The sequence below is a fragment of the Pieris rapae genome, chromosome 11 (assembly GCF_905147795.1).
Source record: "Pieris rapae chromosome 11, ilPieRapa1.1, whole genome shotgun sequence".
NCBI lineage: Eukaryota > Metazoa > Arthropoda > Insecta > Lepidoptera > Pieridae > Pieris > Pieris rapae.
In genome coordinates, this window is record NC_059519.1 from 8,448,888 (window position 1) to 8,467,786 (window position 18,899).

The 18,899-nt window shown below is 33.5% G+C and overlaps 1 protein-coding gene across 2 annotated transcripts in view; it reads right to left on the reverse strand.

Annotated features, from left to right (window-relative positions):
* Positions 1–18,899, reverse strand: part of LOC110997515 (metastasis-associated protein MTA3) — a 48,345-nt gene that overhangs the window by 9,669 nt on the left and 19,777 nt on the right. For both annotated transcript variants that reach the window (XM_045630031.1, XM_045630032.1), the window contains exons 4-10: positions 6,460–6,653; positions 4,568–4,685; positions 4,080–4,282; positions 3,369–3,557; positions 2,456–2,589; positions 1,460–1,578; positions 437–537 (exon numbers count right to left, since the gene is read on the reverse strand). In XM_045630031.1, coding sequence (XP_045485987.1) covers positions 437–537; positions 1,460–1,578; positions 2,456–2,589; positions 3,369–3,557; positions 4,080–4,282; positions 4,568–4,685; positions 6,460–6,653 — 1,058 coding nt within the window. The remainder of the gene's footprint in view (positions 1–436; positions 538–1,459; positions 1,579–2,455; positions 2,590–3,368; positions 3,558–4,079; positions 4,283–4,567; positions 4,686–6,459; positions 6,654–18,899) is intronic.

Genomic DNA, 18,899 nt, shown 5'->3' on the forward strand with positions numbered 1-18,899 from the left:
TACGGTCGTGCGTTCAAATCCCGGAGTAACCGGCGAAGTAAAGTATCTAAAGGTAAAATATGTATTGGATTTGGCATACATATTAAGTAAGGCATACTTAGTAGTAAGTCCTGACTGAAACATACTCTTAAAAATATATAGTGACTAACATACTTGTCAAAAGCATATCTTTTGAAAAGTATACTAGTAATAGTATCTTAGTCATTAGTATCATTTACCTAAAACCTCAGTGTTACAGATATTTCAGAAATTTAATTTCATAAATAAAATTAAATGTCAAATAAAACAGAAGACTACATTTTCTTTTAAGCATTATGATGGATGTTAGCATATGATGGTAAGTTGTATAGCAAATATGTATACAAGTTAAAAAAATTACAAATAAAAAATTGCCTATAAATAATTTGCTATTTTTGTATATTTAAATTGAAATTACCTTGAGGCCTCCATATTTCTTCCAATATTGCCAGCAAGTGCCACACAACCTGTACTGCAAGTGTTGCGGACCCCACGAGTACCATTGCGATGAATTCGTTACTGAAAAAGAAAAGTCATTGGTTTAATCAGTTTTTTCGCTTTTATTATACAATTTTTTTCAGTTTCGTTAAGTACATGAATTTTTTCTGTAAAATACGACAACTCGACATATTTCAAGCGATACATATGTACCGTGTAATCTCAAACATTTCCGGATTTCACAAATTAAAAATACTTGATCTGTTATTACATATAATATATATTACTGCACATTAATAAAATAAATATTTTCGCAATATAGCATCGTTTAAAGCTGTCGTTAGTTACCGTTAATAGTTACATTATATACTGTTTTCAGTTTATACTTTTGGTAAATGCAAAAAATTAATGTCAGAATCTGATAGCAATATAACAATACAATTAAAAGGCGAGCCAAATGTTTTATGGATAAATAATAACATAACGATTCCGTCACAACACAAATAGCCATCTATTTCATAAAATACATGATAAAACAGTTTACCACATTGTGGTTGACTAGTATAACTATGTCCGCGTTTTTATTAAACACTATTTATTTTATTAATTTACATTTTAAATCAAGGACTTAAGACAAAATTAGATAACGATAGGCGTAACTCGCTACTGCCAAATAAATTTTGTATGAAAATTGTCACATGACAAAGCGTGAACTACCGTCATTTTCATAAAAAATTGTTTAGGGTTTTTGGGCCACGCCTGTTCCTCCACAATGAGATTAAGACGTTGAATGAAGGTTTACTAGTATAGTTAAATAATTACATTATAAGTAAGAATATGCGTATGATTTTTTTTTATAGAACAGGGGGCAAACGGGCCTATGGACACTCTCAATGCCAGAGGGCTCGCGAGTGCATTGCCGGCCTTTTAAGATTTGGTACGCTCTTTTCTTGAAGGACCCTAAGTCGAATCTGATTTTAATATAGGCCTATTGTATACATACCTTGGCAGGAAGCACAAACGGTGGGTGCGATGGCGGCAGTGCCGTTGGTCCCGCCATTGAGGACTGTCCCTTTGCCGTTGCCATTGTTACTCGTTATGAGGGCTGGGTTCGGCTTGTTGCTGTAATTGTGTGCGGTATGATTTAATCATTGCTTAAAATTTACAAATTATAAGTATAAAAAGCGTAACATAAACTGGGTAGAATTCTTTGTAAATTCGAAGTAGCTAATTATACTACTTTTAATTAATCCAATTTTATAAGTAAGATTTCATTGTATATATCATAGAGTAAGTATTTTCTGAGCATAAATTTGTTATCTTCCTAATACTTCAACCAGGTAATAAATTATATATAAGTGAATTATAAAGAAAAATTCTGTTTTTATTCATAGTCAAAAGTCATAGTCATGGTCTCGGTTCTTGCATTCGTTCTTTCATTGTTTTTTTAGCAAACTTGACAGGCCGAAATACCAAGTAATAACAAGCTTGTTTTTTAATGTTAGAATTGTCAATATGTAGAGAAAAATACGAATCCAGCATTGTGGGCCATTGACATAGCGATTTACAGTAAATTTTGCTAATTAATATATTGACTTTTTTTAACAGATTCAAACATATCTATACAAATATTATAAAGAGTTTATTGTGGTGTCAGATTAAAAACGGTCAAATGATAACGTTTCTTACAAACGCCTATACTTTAACCACGAAAGGTATATTACTGAGTTATAGATACAATTTGTAAAACTAGATAATGCCTACGATTATATAAAAACCTATATTATATACCTCAATTCATAAACTACGGTTTCTATCAATATCTAGTATTATTTTTATATAGTTTACTGATGGATAATATAATATATTGTCTATGGGCAACGATCATTAAACAAAAAATTTGCGTACAGGTTCCACGAATCTACCCTCAATTTGAAACATAAGCATAAGCAAATGAAAATAATAGACAAGAGTGACTGTGGTGGGTACAAACACTCACTAGTTGGGAATGTAGACCTGCTTCAGCTTGGACTCGGCTTCCACCGCCTTCACACGTTTTTGTTGCACATAGCGGTCCGTGGTCTTCCACATGTAGTAGTATTCAACTAGGTTCTTTAGCGTCTTCCATGGCAACTGTATGAAAAACATTGATTTAGAGATAGTTTTATTTTGTATAATTAAATTACAAAACAAAAACGATTTAAAAGAGTGGCGAAGAGTTTATTGCCAGTTCTACGCACTTGATTTGAGAACTTACAGTAAATATAAAATTAGAAGAATTTAATATGTATTTCTGTAAAGGCCCCTTCCATTATTATTATGTATTTCTGTACTAACTGTTAAAAATATTTACTAACACATAGGATAACCAGATATAAATGGATCAGAAAATAATTAAAGGCTAAAAATAAAATATAAAGTTATTAACATTCATAAGTGTATATTGAACCTAAATAAATAAAATAAATTGAGTTAAGAAGTCATAAAACAAATTCTACTTCGTACCTATTTATCTATTTTAGTTACTGTAATAAATTTCTTATACTTAAATAACACTTATAATAATCATTAATTAACTATAATTAGCAATGTTACAGAAATACTTTATCCACTGTTAGAATTGTTCATTAAATATATGTATAAAACTTTTATTTTTAATTCATTGTTAAGAAACATAATTGAACTTTAAAACAAAACACACATTTACCAAATTGTTTAATTACAAGTTTAACATACAACAATAGCAAGTTTTACATAAAACACTGTGTACAATTCCATTTTACACACAAGAAAGTTTCACCAACTGCTGATATATGAATATTATTCTTATAAATTTTTACACTATTTGTGTCTATACATATGATATGTATTAGATAAGTATATATATATATATATAATAGTAAGATACTCACAAAGTCCTGCCGTATATCAGCAAAGTCCTTCCCATACTTGTCGAGGGCCTCTTCGAAGAGGTTCGCTTCTGAGGCCGACCACTCTTCCATCTCATCACGGCACAGCACTGGCCCTGATGCAGGCACAAGTGAGGATAGAGCCGACTCTATGCTGTAACCGCTTTTGTGGAGTGTGTCCATAGCGTGGAACTGTAATAAATAATTAATTATAAGCAAAATATAAACTAAAATATACTGACTGCTGACGTTACTTTGTAGCTGTCTGCTGTCTACTTTTATCCACGTTCGTACCCGTACTCTTTCTTTGGAGAACAATCTAACATTAATCTCAATCGCACTATTCCAACCAAGTTCTTTAAAATATTTTTTATTTGATTCATTTACTTTTCTACCTGCTAAACAAAACTAAACTAAACAGGTTTTCTAAGGCAACAAGACTAACCTAACCTAAATATTTACAATAACACAAAACACGGAATTTCCTTCACGATCACACCGAAAGAACAATAACAAATGCAATAATCATGGAGGAGTCTTGTTTTACATTATCATTCAATACTCTGGCTTTCGGTCAGAAAGATAGTTAAATGCTAGCGAATTGATTGAATATCGATCTTTAATGAACTGTCTAGAGATTCAATTAACTTTCTAATTTAACTACTTTACTGCGACATAAATATAAATAATCTTCAGTGACTATACAGTACTCACAAGTGTAATGTCTCGGCTGGCAGCGGCTGCGGACATATGCAACGAGGGTTGTTTGACACTGGATGAACAATCAAGGGCACGCGCAAAAGTCCCCACTGAACGTGACACTACTAGAAACTGGTCAATCTGTCGGTCCGTCAATCCATGTTCCGGTGTCCACACTAGCGTTTCTAACTCCTCACTGTTTCTTGGGTCCTCTTCGCCTGTAATGTGTGGTCATCGTATTATTGTAGGGCTCTCATAAACAAAATAAGTTCTTGTTTACAGTTTATTAAATGATTTAGTTAGCATTCTACCCATTTCTTTAATAATTATCAGTGAAACATTGCAAGTCTGCTGAAATTCATCTAAGGTCAAATTGAATAATTTATAAGGCAGTAAATATACTATATTTATTTACTTACTTTTAGAATACAAAAATATTAGTCAAATTTGACTAATATATTTTTTTACTTAAAACGAAATTAACTATTACATAACTGTCTTACCTTCTTTTAATAAATTAGTTACTTCAGTCTGATATCTACTTCCCACTCTGATTTCACCCTTATCTGCTAATAAAGTCTTTTGTGAAGGATCGAATACTAAACAATAAAAAAATGCGTCCTGAAACAAAAGAGAGATGTGTATTAATATATGTTATAACACTAATTATCCTAACTCTGTACTTAGTAGTTACAGCACATGGTGTTTAACTAGGATGTCTTAGATTAGTTTCTGATAGATTAATGACTGACTATCTACATTCTTTAAATAATGTAAGATTTATTAGGATTTCATAACACATAATTAGCAAATCCTATGTGTATTTTTTGCCTTTACTAAAATGAACAATATAATTTAATATTGGCGCATATAACTAAATGCTAATTGGCACAGAAAAAGTCTTGATACACCTAACATACCACTAAATTTACTTCGCTTTATACCAAGACAAAAAATATTTATGTACCTTATTGTAGTTTGAACATACATTTAATAAAAGAAAAAATAAAAAAATTAATTCTCAAATCAAGGGTAGGAACGGGCTAGAAAAACCTGGCAAGAAACTCCGATACTCTTTAAATACAAAGTACATTTAATTTATACAAGATTCTTATAGATTTAATGCCTGAACATAAGTAGAACTATTTGATTCATGTGAATATTTCTTAACCTTTGTACACCCACACAAGGTGAAATGTTATTATGTATTATAAAAGCTTTATTAATAAGATATTAGTTAAGTTAGTGTAACTTTTAAACCAAATTTAAGTTAGATTTATTTTTTGGGTGATCTAGTTTTTGTATGGCCCATTTTTTGGTAAAAGCCTCCTTCATATTTTTTTATTTTTTATCTTATGCAACATTCATCAGTTTTTTTCTGCTAGTTCTAAGTCATCTGTCCATATTTTTTGTGATCCTATACATCTCTTTCCAGTAGTTCTAGTGTCTATCTTTTATCCCGGTGAAATGTAGCAGATATTTAATACATCTTGTAGTTACATTTTAGAAATAATTATTTTTAATTAAGTAAATAGAAAGACATTTCTGATTGGTTTTCGATTTCAGGCAGGTTAGTAACAAAGTTTGACGGCAGAGCGAATACAAATTCTTCCTATGTCCTTGCATGACGTATCGATCCTTACATACATGTAATATGTGAAGCAGGAAACACAGACATTGATACGAGATAGGACGGTAAGTGCATGCTCATTTCCTTATTAGTTCGCGTTCATCATACTATTATTGTTACTTTTGTCCCCGGGATAGGTTGTATTATATAAACATGGGGTGGGGTTAAATTGGATTGTTGATTTATACCATATTCGTTACAACTAGTTAAATCTCATAATACTGTCTCTTTGTGTCAGTGAGTAAGACATCTTGACAGAAAGAGATAAATATAGTTTTATCAAAACATTTTGTTAAATAATACTAATAGTACTTTTAATCTTGCTAGTGCAATATTTGGAACGGTGCGTTAACAGCAACATAAGTCTAATTTAATGTGTCAATATGTAAGTATATATAAATATACTGTTTTAACTAATTTTGTAAGTTGCATTATATGAGATTTTGACAGTATAGGGGGGTCTATGCAAGAGCCTCCATAGCCTTGTTATATCACGTGATGTATAAACAAAAATTTGATTCCCTACTGCAATATACCCATATTTTTTGTTTAGTATACACACAGTGATATAAAAAAACAGACGCAAATATGTAAAGTCCATTGGAAACCAAACAAACAATGTCCACCCATTTCTTAATATTATTTTTGAAATGTTCGATGAAAGGGGTTTTACTACTCACACTACTTGGCGTAATTTAATTTTACGTAACATATAAAAAAAGATGCGTCCACGTTTCCGTTGTCGTGTTCGCGGTACATACTCACATCCTTATTGAGATAGCTGAGCAGCGACTCTGTCTCGTTGAGAAGGGTCACGCTGCACTTGCCGCGTATGTGGGTAGCCGGCAGTGTCTCCACGTGCCGCGAGAGGAAGAGTTCCCGGTGCTTGGCCTGGTGCCGCTGCTTCGGCGCCATGCCGTCTGTGCCCGGTAACTCGGTAGATTCCTCCTCCATTGCAACTGGAATGTCAGTTGAGATTATTAAACACCTTCTTCTTAAAGGTTTTGATTTTAAATTTCTGCCCTTCAAACTGACTAAAAAAATGAGAATTTAGTTAAATGTACGCATTTAAACGTTCTACGGGACAAGGAAAAGGAGCCTTTTGAGCAGATTGTAGTGTATAGCCCTTATACACTACAATCCACTCAAGAGGTCTGCCTTGCTTCGATATCAAGTCACAAGCTACGACTAAAAGAATACAATAATACACCTGTATATTAATTTTATTCTGGGAGTACATTGTCTTCACATATACATAATTATTTAACTAATGTATACAAATATTGAAAATTCTATTTTATAAGAGTAAGTTGCCTACTTTTCTCCACACGAAACTAAATTTTGGAAGGGGCAACTAGAATCATCTTTATATTTTATTTAATTTTCAAAAGTGCCATTTGAGGTGTTTGAATATTTGGAATAAATGATTTGATTTGAGTGCATTTTATAAATAATTGTATTTATACCTCTTTCATATGCCAACTTTATTATTATTAAGTATATCAAACATATAAGACAAAACATATCAGCACAAATGGGTGTAAAAATGTATTTAACATACAACTTCATGGGTTTCACTAAATACAGTTATCGGTTGCATATAATATTTTTAGTACATATATATTTACTTGTCATTCCATATATTGTAAGTAGGGTATCTATGATGAATCAATGTGCAAACGATGTTATCTTACACATACATAATATACAGCAAAATTAAGATTGATTAACAAGGCAAATTCATGAAATGATATTAATTAAAAAAAATTAAGTTATACATAGTTTCTGGGGAAATGACCCATGTAGGTTTTGGACCATAAAGATATTTTATATTGTATGCAATTAACACCTGCTCATAAGTATCTGATACACCTCGAGAAACCCCCATATGAACCCAACCACTGCTGGTTTTATTATGGGTTATAACGTCACCGGGTAATCTCTATTTTTTAATTTGATGGTTGAGATATTATTAAAGAATATTTGCTTGAGCAATGTTGGTCTAGCTTCCTTGGCTTCAGCATGCGACTCTTATACCTGAGGTCGTAGGTTCGAACCCCGGCTGTGCACCAATGGCTTTTCTTTCTATGTGCGCATTTAACATTTGCTCGAATGGTGATGGAAAACATTGTCCTCAAACCGACATGTCTCAGACCCAAAAAGTCGACGACGTGTGCCTATTATATTTAAAAATGATCATGAAACAGATTCAGAAATCTGAGGCCAAGACCTAAGGTTGTAGCGCTACTAATTTATTTATTTTATTTTCTTGAACTAAACTCGAGCTAATATAGTTCAAAGTAAGAAATCATTACATTTACCGATTAGGTAATCATTGTATTATGTAATAAAAACGGCAAACATACGTAATAAAACCAATTGGTGTCATGTGATTTATATAATTTATATATCGCTTTATAAAAATGGAATCACAAAACAAAGTAACAAGTACTAGCTAGATTACTCTATGTCATTTGTTATTGGTACAACCAAGTTATAATTATAAAGTATTGAATTAAATGTTCACGTTAACTAGTAAAAGTAAATGCAGTAAACATTTACGTGTATCAATTTCTGGCCCAAAATAGGAAGACCTTGAGATTGAACACGCGAAGAATAACATACTTGTAAATAAATATGTGATTTATAACATTAGCGATTAGGTTTATTTTTATATAACTGTGTCCCAGAAGATGAATGTGGTATAAAAATTATACTAAAGATTAATTTTAGTACCTTATAAAATCACTATATAATAATTAGATTATCTTTGCCATAATCTAAGCCAAATTCCATATCTGGCAGAGTAACCTGTTATCAAAACCAACCATAGATTCAAGAATCGGGTCACAAGTATGACTCCAGAAAGTCCCGTATCTCATTTTTTACTGCTTTTGGCATAACGTCGGGACTATTATAATAAGTAATTAACTATGCAAATATAATTAAAGAAAACTACACGCTTATATTCGCTTTAGTAATACAAGCATTTTCGTAACATTTAAAGACTATATAATTTTATCACAGAACGCTGGAATATTAATTAAGCCAGCGATAACTGGTTTCAGCCGGTAACGCGAACTGTATTGAGGTTCGATTATAGTAGGATTACTTACTATGACTGGGGAATTGACAAAGGACAGAAACATGGGGTCAGCCCGCGCTATGGCAGGTGTTGCCTCTAGCATTGAATGTGTCTAGCATAATGGCATTTAGAAGTTTCTATTGATATCGATTATATAGATTACATAGAAACTGATTTTGAGCGGGACCGAACTTTTGTCATACTGTTTTTCCTATGTGTGTTCTAAATAATATGTTAAATGGTAATTGTAATACACGCATTGTTGGATAAGTATATTATTTATAGCGAAATCTCTCGTACATTATTATTATACCTTGTCGTATCAATATGATTCTTACTAGAATAGGAGTATACCTTAAAAAACGGAATAACGTCGCTTTTCCATTATACAATGTTGCACCTCTATATGGCGTCTACAAACCAATAAGTACTATATAATCTCCAGAGTCTATCATCAGGTAAGCTTAATGAAATCAATATACAAGATAGCTATAAGAACTAATCACTTTTATTAGATACACACTCGAAGCAGTATGTTCGCAAACAGCCAGTAAACCGTTGAAAAATAGACAAACTGAACTCATTAATTAGTACCAAAATGTAAAACTAATTACTTGATAAAAACTAAAGGCGTCGGGCCCAAAGCAATTAGGTCATGTTAATAATTCTGCACATAAATTAAAATGGTGATATCGGGGACCGGTTTCAAGATGGCTTTCGGTAATGGTTCGAGGGGTGAGTAACAACTGACTAGCGACAACTTAAGGGACAGATTCTATACAGGCGATTTTTAAAAGATAGACGCGTGCACACGTGCCAAATGTTCAACAATATGGCGTTGTATTAAAACCAGTATGAAGAACGTTGAATTGTTAAACGCTGCTCTCGTTCAAGGTTTTAAGAGGCCATGACCATGGTGATTTTCGGCAATCGATTTCCCGACCATAAAAATTACTAGCAAAATAAACATAGATAGTTATGAAACACATCGTGTGATTGTGTATAAAAACTATAGGCAAACGACTGCAATAACATTTAGCCAGACGTTTAATTCCGTATACTAATTCGCAAGTATTAGTAGCTATATTTATATATATTCTACCACATTGATACAGCGATTCAAAAAATTTTGCTTTCCTTTTACATCGTGGAATATTGTTCTTGTTATAGATACTGTCTCGTTATACAATCGCTGTAAAATTGTATCCATGTTAAAAAAAATTGTTCAATATGTTAATTACTTCAATGCGCTGTAAAATGTTGGATTGGATTATTAATTGATTTCGTTGATTACAAAGACGCACATAAGAATGTCAAATCAAAATGGCATTTATTGAACTGCTTCTGAATATTAATAGGTATTTGAAGACGGTTTAATTTTATATATTCATACTTTTTTATGTATGTTAATATAAATAAATGGTACATGTACAAGATAAGCTTATACTTATAAGTAGGTAGCTTTTGTAAGCGTCTACTTGTTGGGCGCATTTCTCCCGGGGCGGAAGGGTCGCGGCCGAATTGTGGGGGATTTATTTTATGATAATTATTTCGATTGGCTTCGCGTGAAAAGGCATAAAAGGATCTCAAATATCTTCTCCTTCACTCGCATTATTTCTAACTATTTACCCGCATTTCTCGTATTTTGCCCAATTTTGTACTATCTTCAACAAATCGTACCCATCATATTTCAGTCAATATACTTATTTAAGTAGGCATGCCCTAGTTAAATAGAATTTAACTTTTATCAGTTAATTGGTCAAACCTACCTAACATTTATCGAATTAAAACAGACAATCATAATTAAGTGTTTAATACGTGAGAATTAATTATGAAATCTCACAGTATTGTATAACACCAAGAAAGGTAAACAATTATTCTAAAATTGCATTCTGTCTTTTAGTTGTGAGACAGCTAATTTGTAAGATTAGTCTAGACAGTACCAGCACAATATTGTTTTGTCTTTTGTCCAAGCATCTCTTATACAGAAAATTCATATAAAAAATCACAGCTCCCGAAACAGGACAGTTTTAAAGACTTAGGGTATGTTTCACAATGTATGGATAAAGTACCAAATAGCTATGCAACACATAAATTATTCGAAAGATAAAAGTTCCAAATAGGAAACTTCACTTTTCATGACCAATAGCGCAGTCTGACATTCGTGAAACGCAAAAATACTGTTAATCCTACCTATATGTAATAAATAGCTTATTTGGAACTTATCCGGACATTGTGAAACAGACCCTATGAAAAATTATACCAATTTAAGTTAAAACGAACATAACGGTACATGAAAATTTGCGAAGCTCGCGGTATTCTAAGTAACTATAGCCGCGCAAATCGTATGCAAAGCAATGTCTTTCTCATGAATATCAAACATTATGTTACGTTTCGTTGCCAGGAGACTTCCTGTTATGTACGTATTGGCTTCATCTTTATTCTATTAAATAGTTTAGGAATATCATAAGTTTTGTATTGCGTTTAAGTTTAAATTCAATTGTATCTGGACCACTACGGAACTTTGGTATAAATCGTTTTTTTTTATAGAACAGGGGGCAAACGGGCAGGAGGCTCACGTGATGTTAAGTGATACCGCCGCCCATGGACACTCTCGATGGCAGAGGGCTCGCGAGTTTATTTTCTTTCTTATCTTAAGTCTGCAGTAATATTACGCAACAATAGCCTATGTAGCTAGTTCATGTTTGTCTTTCTAAAATAGAACATCTATGGCACTTAGACTTACAATGTTTTTAAAGTGATACAAACAATTATTAAAAAAATAGCAAAGATACAAAATTATTATATACAGTCAAATATTGGCGACGATTTTTATAGTTGATACTTGCGGAGGTAGAAAGGTTAGGATACAATTTTAAAAGCTATAATAAAAACTATGATACAGCGGCGTATCATTCCCTATCTAATCTCCCGCGTTGGTGGCAATGTCATCGAAGATTCAAGATTAGCTATAATAGAAAAGCTTTGTTCAAGCCAGCCTTATAAATTTTATTAACTCCGGGCCGAGCGTTTATGAGGAGTTTGCTAGTAGACTTTATAACAGGGAAACGTCTAACAGCCTTCAAGTTCAAAAACTAGTTGGTGTTTAAGTCTGTCCACGTTGAAGTTTTAGGACCAAATAAGATTAGATCGTATAAAATATATATTCCGTGATTTTTCGGGGATACCATATCGGGCGATTCAATAACGCGGGATTATGGTTCCACTCGCATCACTACGCAACTAATTAAAGCGTAGGCAAAGAGAAAATGGCAATCTGTGGAGGCCCCCGCTAGTGGGGGGTTGTTACGTGTGCCCCCTAAGGGTGGTCGGGTGTATGGTTTTTCTACTCGGGCATCCTTTGCTTACTTATTGATCCAGTCAAATGTGTGGAGGTGGCGCGGGGGTGACGCCCACCCCGTACCACCAAAAGGGGGGTACGTCCAAATAAATCTGCCCGCCCGCGAAACACCGCAGTGACAACAGCGGTCGCCGCGGCCGGTAAGATGCGGTCGCAATCTCCATTCAAAACCCCTCTGGGGCCAGACCAGGGCCCAGAACGCAGGCTAACCATTAATTTAATTGATATTATTTATTGAAAGGTTGACGAATACGACGTTAGATATAAGCATGCGCGTCACCGCCTAAGGTACCTAGTATTTAAACCGCCACGCTATTATGAATATTTTCACAAGGGTCAATGACTTTTCTGTGAACAAAATGCGCGGAGGTTTACATGTCTGGGCACATAAATAGGACAATTACACGAAAAGTGGTCCAGTAACTTAAACCGAAATAATATGGAAAACTATTATTTTGTCAAATCACGTTATAGCTTGTACAACGTTAGAAGTACGACTTACAACCGAAAAATTGTCTAGCAATAAAAGGAAAAACGTTTCCCGGATTGTTTATCTTCACAGTGGTAGCATTAAATACCACACGGTATCTCTCGACTCCGTGCCAAGTTCTCGAAAAAGATAGCTATTCAATACTTTACAGTTTATTAGTATTATGATATTTTTTGTAAATTTGTGTCATTTAAATTGGTACTGATATATGCCGTTTTACGTAAATGATGCTTTAAAAAGCTCACTATAAACCCTCTAGACCACATTGATGACCATATTTATTACGACATTAACAGCGCACCAAGAAGACTTGATTTTAACTTGGAATATAAAATCTACTTAAAAATATATTTTTATTAAATAAATGATTATCACTGAACGATAATAAATTAAACATATGTTTTATTGTACTATGGTGTTGGAGTATGGTTCGGCGGTAATAATGCATAATCATTCACGCGCAAAATGCAGGGCAAACAGTATTTTGCACAATCGTATTAAATAATATACTTTTAAGAAATATTAAAAATATCTGTTAAGTATTATAGAGGGTTGATTCGATCTCTGTGGGTTTAAAATCAGCTCAAGGTAACTGAAGTGTTCTCGACTATTCTCGAGAAAGAATCGCTGTGTAACACGAATTAAATGTAGGTATTGATTTATGGTCTAATTACCACCAATTTATGCTGAATTGTTAAATTATAATTTCCAGTAATTAATAAAATCAAAATCAGCTTAGTTTTAATTTGTATTAATCGACTCTAAAAATATATGTGATATTGTTTAAAATGCATAATTTTGAGAATGAGTTTTGGCCTTCGAGCACGTGTGCTAAGTTTACTGGGTATGGATGTTTTTACACATTTTTGAAAATTCAGTTTAATATACCATTTTAAGTAAGTCTAAGTTTCATTTAAACCTGTTAAGTAGTTTTCGAGATACCGCAGCCGTATTTTCCATTTAACAGCCAGATGTTTGAAGTCGTGTTATTTCTTTATACTTTAAAGAATGTGAAGAACATGTACCATTGGCTCTTATTTTCAAACTCTCAAACACAAAATGTCTTTCATAAAAAACGGGTGATATAACATACTATTCCCGTATTTTTTAAAGATATATAGACATTAATTATGTTTTAATTAGGAACATTATTTAAATCCAAAAGTACGTATAAACTTATTCAGATTACTTTTGGAAATCCCCTATTAACCTAACCTAACAACTAAATCTATAACTAGCTGTTCTGGAACCAGGAATAATCATACAAAACTTAGGAATGTTTCGATAATTGATCTTTTTAAAATCTGTACAGTCTAACAATCTTATCTTAAATTTGATAAGCAAGTCTGTTTAACCAGGACTTAATTTCAAATGAAAATAAACTAAAAAGGGAATCAAACTAAGAATCCCTATATAGTAGTGTTACCATCCTCCATACTATCTGTTGCATTATCAATAAACACTATATTATGAAGGTTGTCAAAACGTTTACTCCTTGTAATATTTTTTACAGCGTTCCTGAACGGGACCGCAAGCTCGGCTCGTTTCCGGGCTTTACGAGAGTAAAAGTTCAGCGAGCGTCACCGTCCGCAAAACAGAAGACTCACAGAATATTTTTTTATATAACTTATATTGCTAATTTGCATATATGTCTCTATGTAAGGTTAACGGGTCAGAAACGCAGTATTTACTTACGATAACTGATATTATAGACTGTAAAAAAATTAAATCGAGCAACAATACAATACAAACAATATAATACAATTAAAAACATTGTGTATAAAAAACTTGGCGATTAAAAAGAGTGGCGGAGAGTTTATTGCCAGTTCTTCTCTTCCGTTCTACGTCCTTGATTTGAGAACTGGCAGTAAATGTAAAATTAGATTCATTTAATATTTCTTTTTTTTTGACGTTCATAAGTGTACATTATGTTACCTATATGAATAAATGAATTCTGACTTTGACTTAATATCACTAAATAAAATATAAGATGACATTTGCATGCCTATTCATATGTGGCGGATTTTTGTAATTTATAAGACTATTCTGGCAAATAAACGATTTGACTTTGACTTGGACATAGAAAATAAGGGTTTGTCATGGTCCATTCGGAAAAAAAGAGGTAAGCCACTGGATTAGTGGTCTGTTGGAATTAAATGGGCAGGGGAAAGACAAAATTTTCCAAAGACTTAGCGAAAAATTTGAAGTGCTCTAGAGAAGTCTAAGCTATAACCATTTATTAGGATTAAGTTTTTTTTATTAGTTTTATAAAATTAGTTTCATTTAATTTTTTTTAAAATAGCCTATTTTGGTAATAGCTGTTTAGGATTAAAAGGCCTATATTTTTTATTCATTACATTCATAAGCCAATTACCTGATCGTGACATAAAAACAACATCAAGCTTTCCTTGTTACATTGATCGTAAAACTCCTATTAGCCGTGAGCAGGGAAGTGGGCAGGGAACGTCGCGATACGACCGAAGTATCGCGTTTACACACTCGTCCTGCCCGCTTCCCTGCTCACTACTGCTGAATGTAAATGCGGCATAAGAATTTTACTTTAATTTGTATAAAATATTTTAACTATTCATGCCAATTAAATCCAGCCCTAGCCCGTCGAAAACAACAAGAAAAGTAATATTACGATGAAGACTTATGAAAGTGACCGACACTTTTTATTAAAAATACCACGTGACACGCCCCTCTGGCCTCTGTAATATTTTCCATTGAATTTCGCCCTTCTCACGCTTTAGCCAAGGATACATCAGTTGGTCAGTGCGACACTCTTGTGAGACTTACGAATACTGATGGCACAGTTATTATGCATAATTCTAGGATTACTTATTTGTTTAGCTGTTGAATTACGTCCAAAGCCAATAACACCCAATCCATTTTTACCCATCTGAGATAGCCATCTTAATCCAAATATTAAGTGTGCCAACCAATCGACGGAATGTTATAGCCATCTGTCGATAAAAGCTATCCGTGGTAGGTCGGATCTGGATGGACCTTTGTATAAAAATGACAGTTTACCTGTGCCACTATCCTATCTAAAGATTTTAACTTACACCAGTTTTTCAAAAAAAAAAAAAAGCTATTTGATATGTTTTAAACATAGACATGTATATTTTAATAATATTTGTCCGGTTTATTTATTTTATTTGGTTTATATTGATTATCAAATATGAGTGTTAAGAGGCAAGAGATTGCATTGTATGGTTTGGTTTTTGGGATGCAGATAGGAAATCGATCGACTGTCACGGTCTCATCTTAGATTGTTTATAATCTGAAATTGTGGCTAATTGTGTTGACTTAACTAACTAGAAAATTTTGAGAGCTTAATATAAAAATATATTTTTATAATAGGTTTTAGGTATGAACTTAAATTAACAAATAGTTCGCAACTTTTTGTTAGCGTCATCTCAGGTTCGCATCGGCCGCGGCGTGGGCGCATTGTTTGTATATGCACTCATTAATGATATATACTAGGGATGCATCCGATACCGATACCGATACATCGGTATCGGCGATATTTTAACTGTCGATACAACGATACTTTTCAAATATCGCGCATTAAAAATTGATGTAAACGCGCATCTTGTTTGATCTAGAGCGTTGCAAACGAGAATTAAATAACAGAATTACAAAAATCTATGTTGATTTTAATTATAAACCGTTGTTTATTTTATTTTATTAATTACTCTTAATTCTGAATTTTAACTAAACACTTACTCCTATTCAAAGATTGTGAGTGTTTATATTCCATGATAAAATTTTAAACTTTAAACCAAACTTGATATATTTTACATTAATTAAATAAGCTTTAGTATCGGTATCGGCAATATTTATATAAGAGTATCGTCATCGGTATCGTATTACTAATATATACTAAACATTGGACGGAAAAAATAATTGCAATCTGTTATATTGGGATAGGTTATTGGATGGGAAAGTCACATTAACTGTTAAGTAATATTGATAAAACTCGCTTTATTACGAGTTTTGAGGTGAGGTCCCTTCGCAACATGGATTTCACAATAGCAGAGCTGCGCGAGCGACAGTAGCAAGTGCAACTCGCGACATCGTTATGTGCAATACTTGTTATAATTATTGATCTCGAATGTTCTTAATGCTTATGTTTTTCATTTTAATCCTTTCGAATTTCATTATACTGGGTGAGCTCGTGGCGCTACCACTTGCCACCGATTAAGTTTGAAGGATGTTTGGCGTTCTTAGATTTGATTTCTCATTGAATAAAAAAAAATTGTTACTACTTCGCCTATTTAACTACGACCTAATTAACAGTTTTCATACTACAATATTCAGACAACATAACCTAGTGTTACCCTAATAAGAGATGACATTCCTTCTAGGCATGAACCACTTTGGTGTGGAGGGTCGATCCTGTGCGAAATTGTCATTGATCGGAATTAATAAGTAACGAGAGGTTAGCCGTTAGAGGGGGGCGGGGGCGGAAGGAATGCGTCGTTTTCGCATCGGGAGAAACGAATGCGTTTAAGCGTCGCGGGTACACAATGGCGGCGTGACGAGATCCGGTTCGCGGGCGGGGGGAGGGGGGTGCTCTAATCGATAGCCGGCGAGCGACGGCCGGGCGACTGCGGCGCATAGGTGACAGCTCGGGCCCAATCAAATTACCGCCGGTGGAGAGTTGCAGTGGCACGCACAAGGAGCAATCCCGCGAACCCCTACATGCTATACCAATTCACACATCGCGACACAGCCGTGTTGTGTTAGACTATCCACGAGCGTAATTAGGAAAATTATTATTATATAATTTGGATTAACAAAGTAAAGCTTCTAGAAAGGTCACACGTGTCCAAAGATTTTCACGGTCGACAGTCACACTGTTAAGTCTAATTGTCGAAACGAAGCGAATTTTATTAATTCATAGAGATTGCTTTTGTAATTTTATTAATTAAATTACCATACCAAGAAATATAAATCCCCAAAACATTATTATGTTACAGGTATAAAGACGCATGTATGCAGCATATTTATCTTTCAAAAGTTTCATAATGCACATGAGGCATAAAATGGCTATGTAACATTTTGACGTCATAGAATATCGAGTAGATAATAACCGAGCCGTGACCAATCTCTTCATAAAAGTCTACCGTTATTGTTCGTCTGGAGATCTGTTCAAAAATTCATGTATCAAGCTGGCTTATAAATAAATTAGGCGCGAAATTTAAAATTATCTTCTTATCCGAATACTGTTTACAGTTATTTTGACAATTGTTGCATGCTATTCCCAAAGCAAAGGTGAAGCAAGGGGCAAAAGGGCAAGCCCCTAGGCCTTACGTAATATGTTAAAAATATACCTATACTTTATATGTATTTATAACAGCGTTAATAATGGGAAATATTGCAAAAAGAGCAGTGTTGGCCTAGTGGCTTCAGCGTGCGACTCTCAAACCTGAGGTCGTAGGTTCGATCCCTGGCTGTGCACCAATGGAGTTTCTTTCTATGTGCGCATTTAACATTTGCTCGAACGGTGAAGGTAAACATCGTGAGGAAACCGACATGTCTTAAACCCGAAAAGTCGACGACGTGCGTAAGGCACTAAAGGCTGATCACCTACTTGCCTATTAGATTAAACATGATCATGAAACAGATTCAGAAGTCTGAGGCCAAGACCTAAAGAGGTAGCGTAGCGTGAAGGTAGAGTGTAGCGCCACTGATTTATTTTTAATAATGGGAAATGCAACACACTAAATGACAATTATAATTTAATAAAAAGTCGACTTTAATATTAAAGTGGACATAGGACCATCCATAAACCTCTTCGGTGTATGGCAACGCTCGAATTTGAAGACAATATTATAGCTATGACCCTGTATTTTTTTAATATATGTATTTAACAATTAAATCAGTTATAGTATGTAATACTTTAATAATTTAAAGTATAATAATAAATAATACCTCCAATAAAAAAACATTTGAAACGCGTATAATAAAACTTAATTTGAATATAAGACAACTTTTATTTCCTTACGAATCACGTTCATTTATTTAACGCAAACCAATCATGCTGGAAATAAATTAAAAAAGTACATCTGTAAATCTTAATAAAAACTTCATTGAAATCACACCAGTTTAGCCAAAGGACTGTTTGCCGTTGTAAAAGAATATCTTTGAAACGAGCCAATACTCAGTGTGTACAAAGTACTGTGACATTGAATTTAATTATTTTATTAATAGCGATAGGTACGTTGATAACGCGTATTATGGAATTTCGGCACGGAACC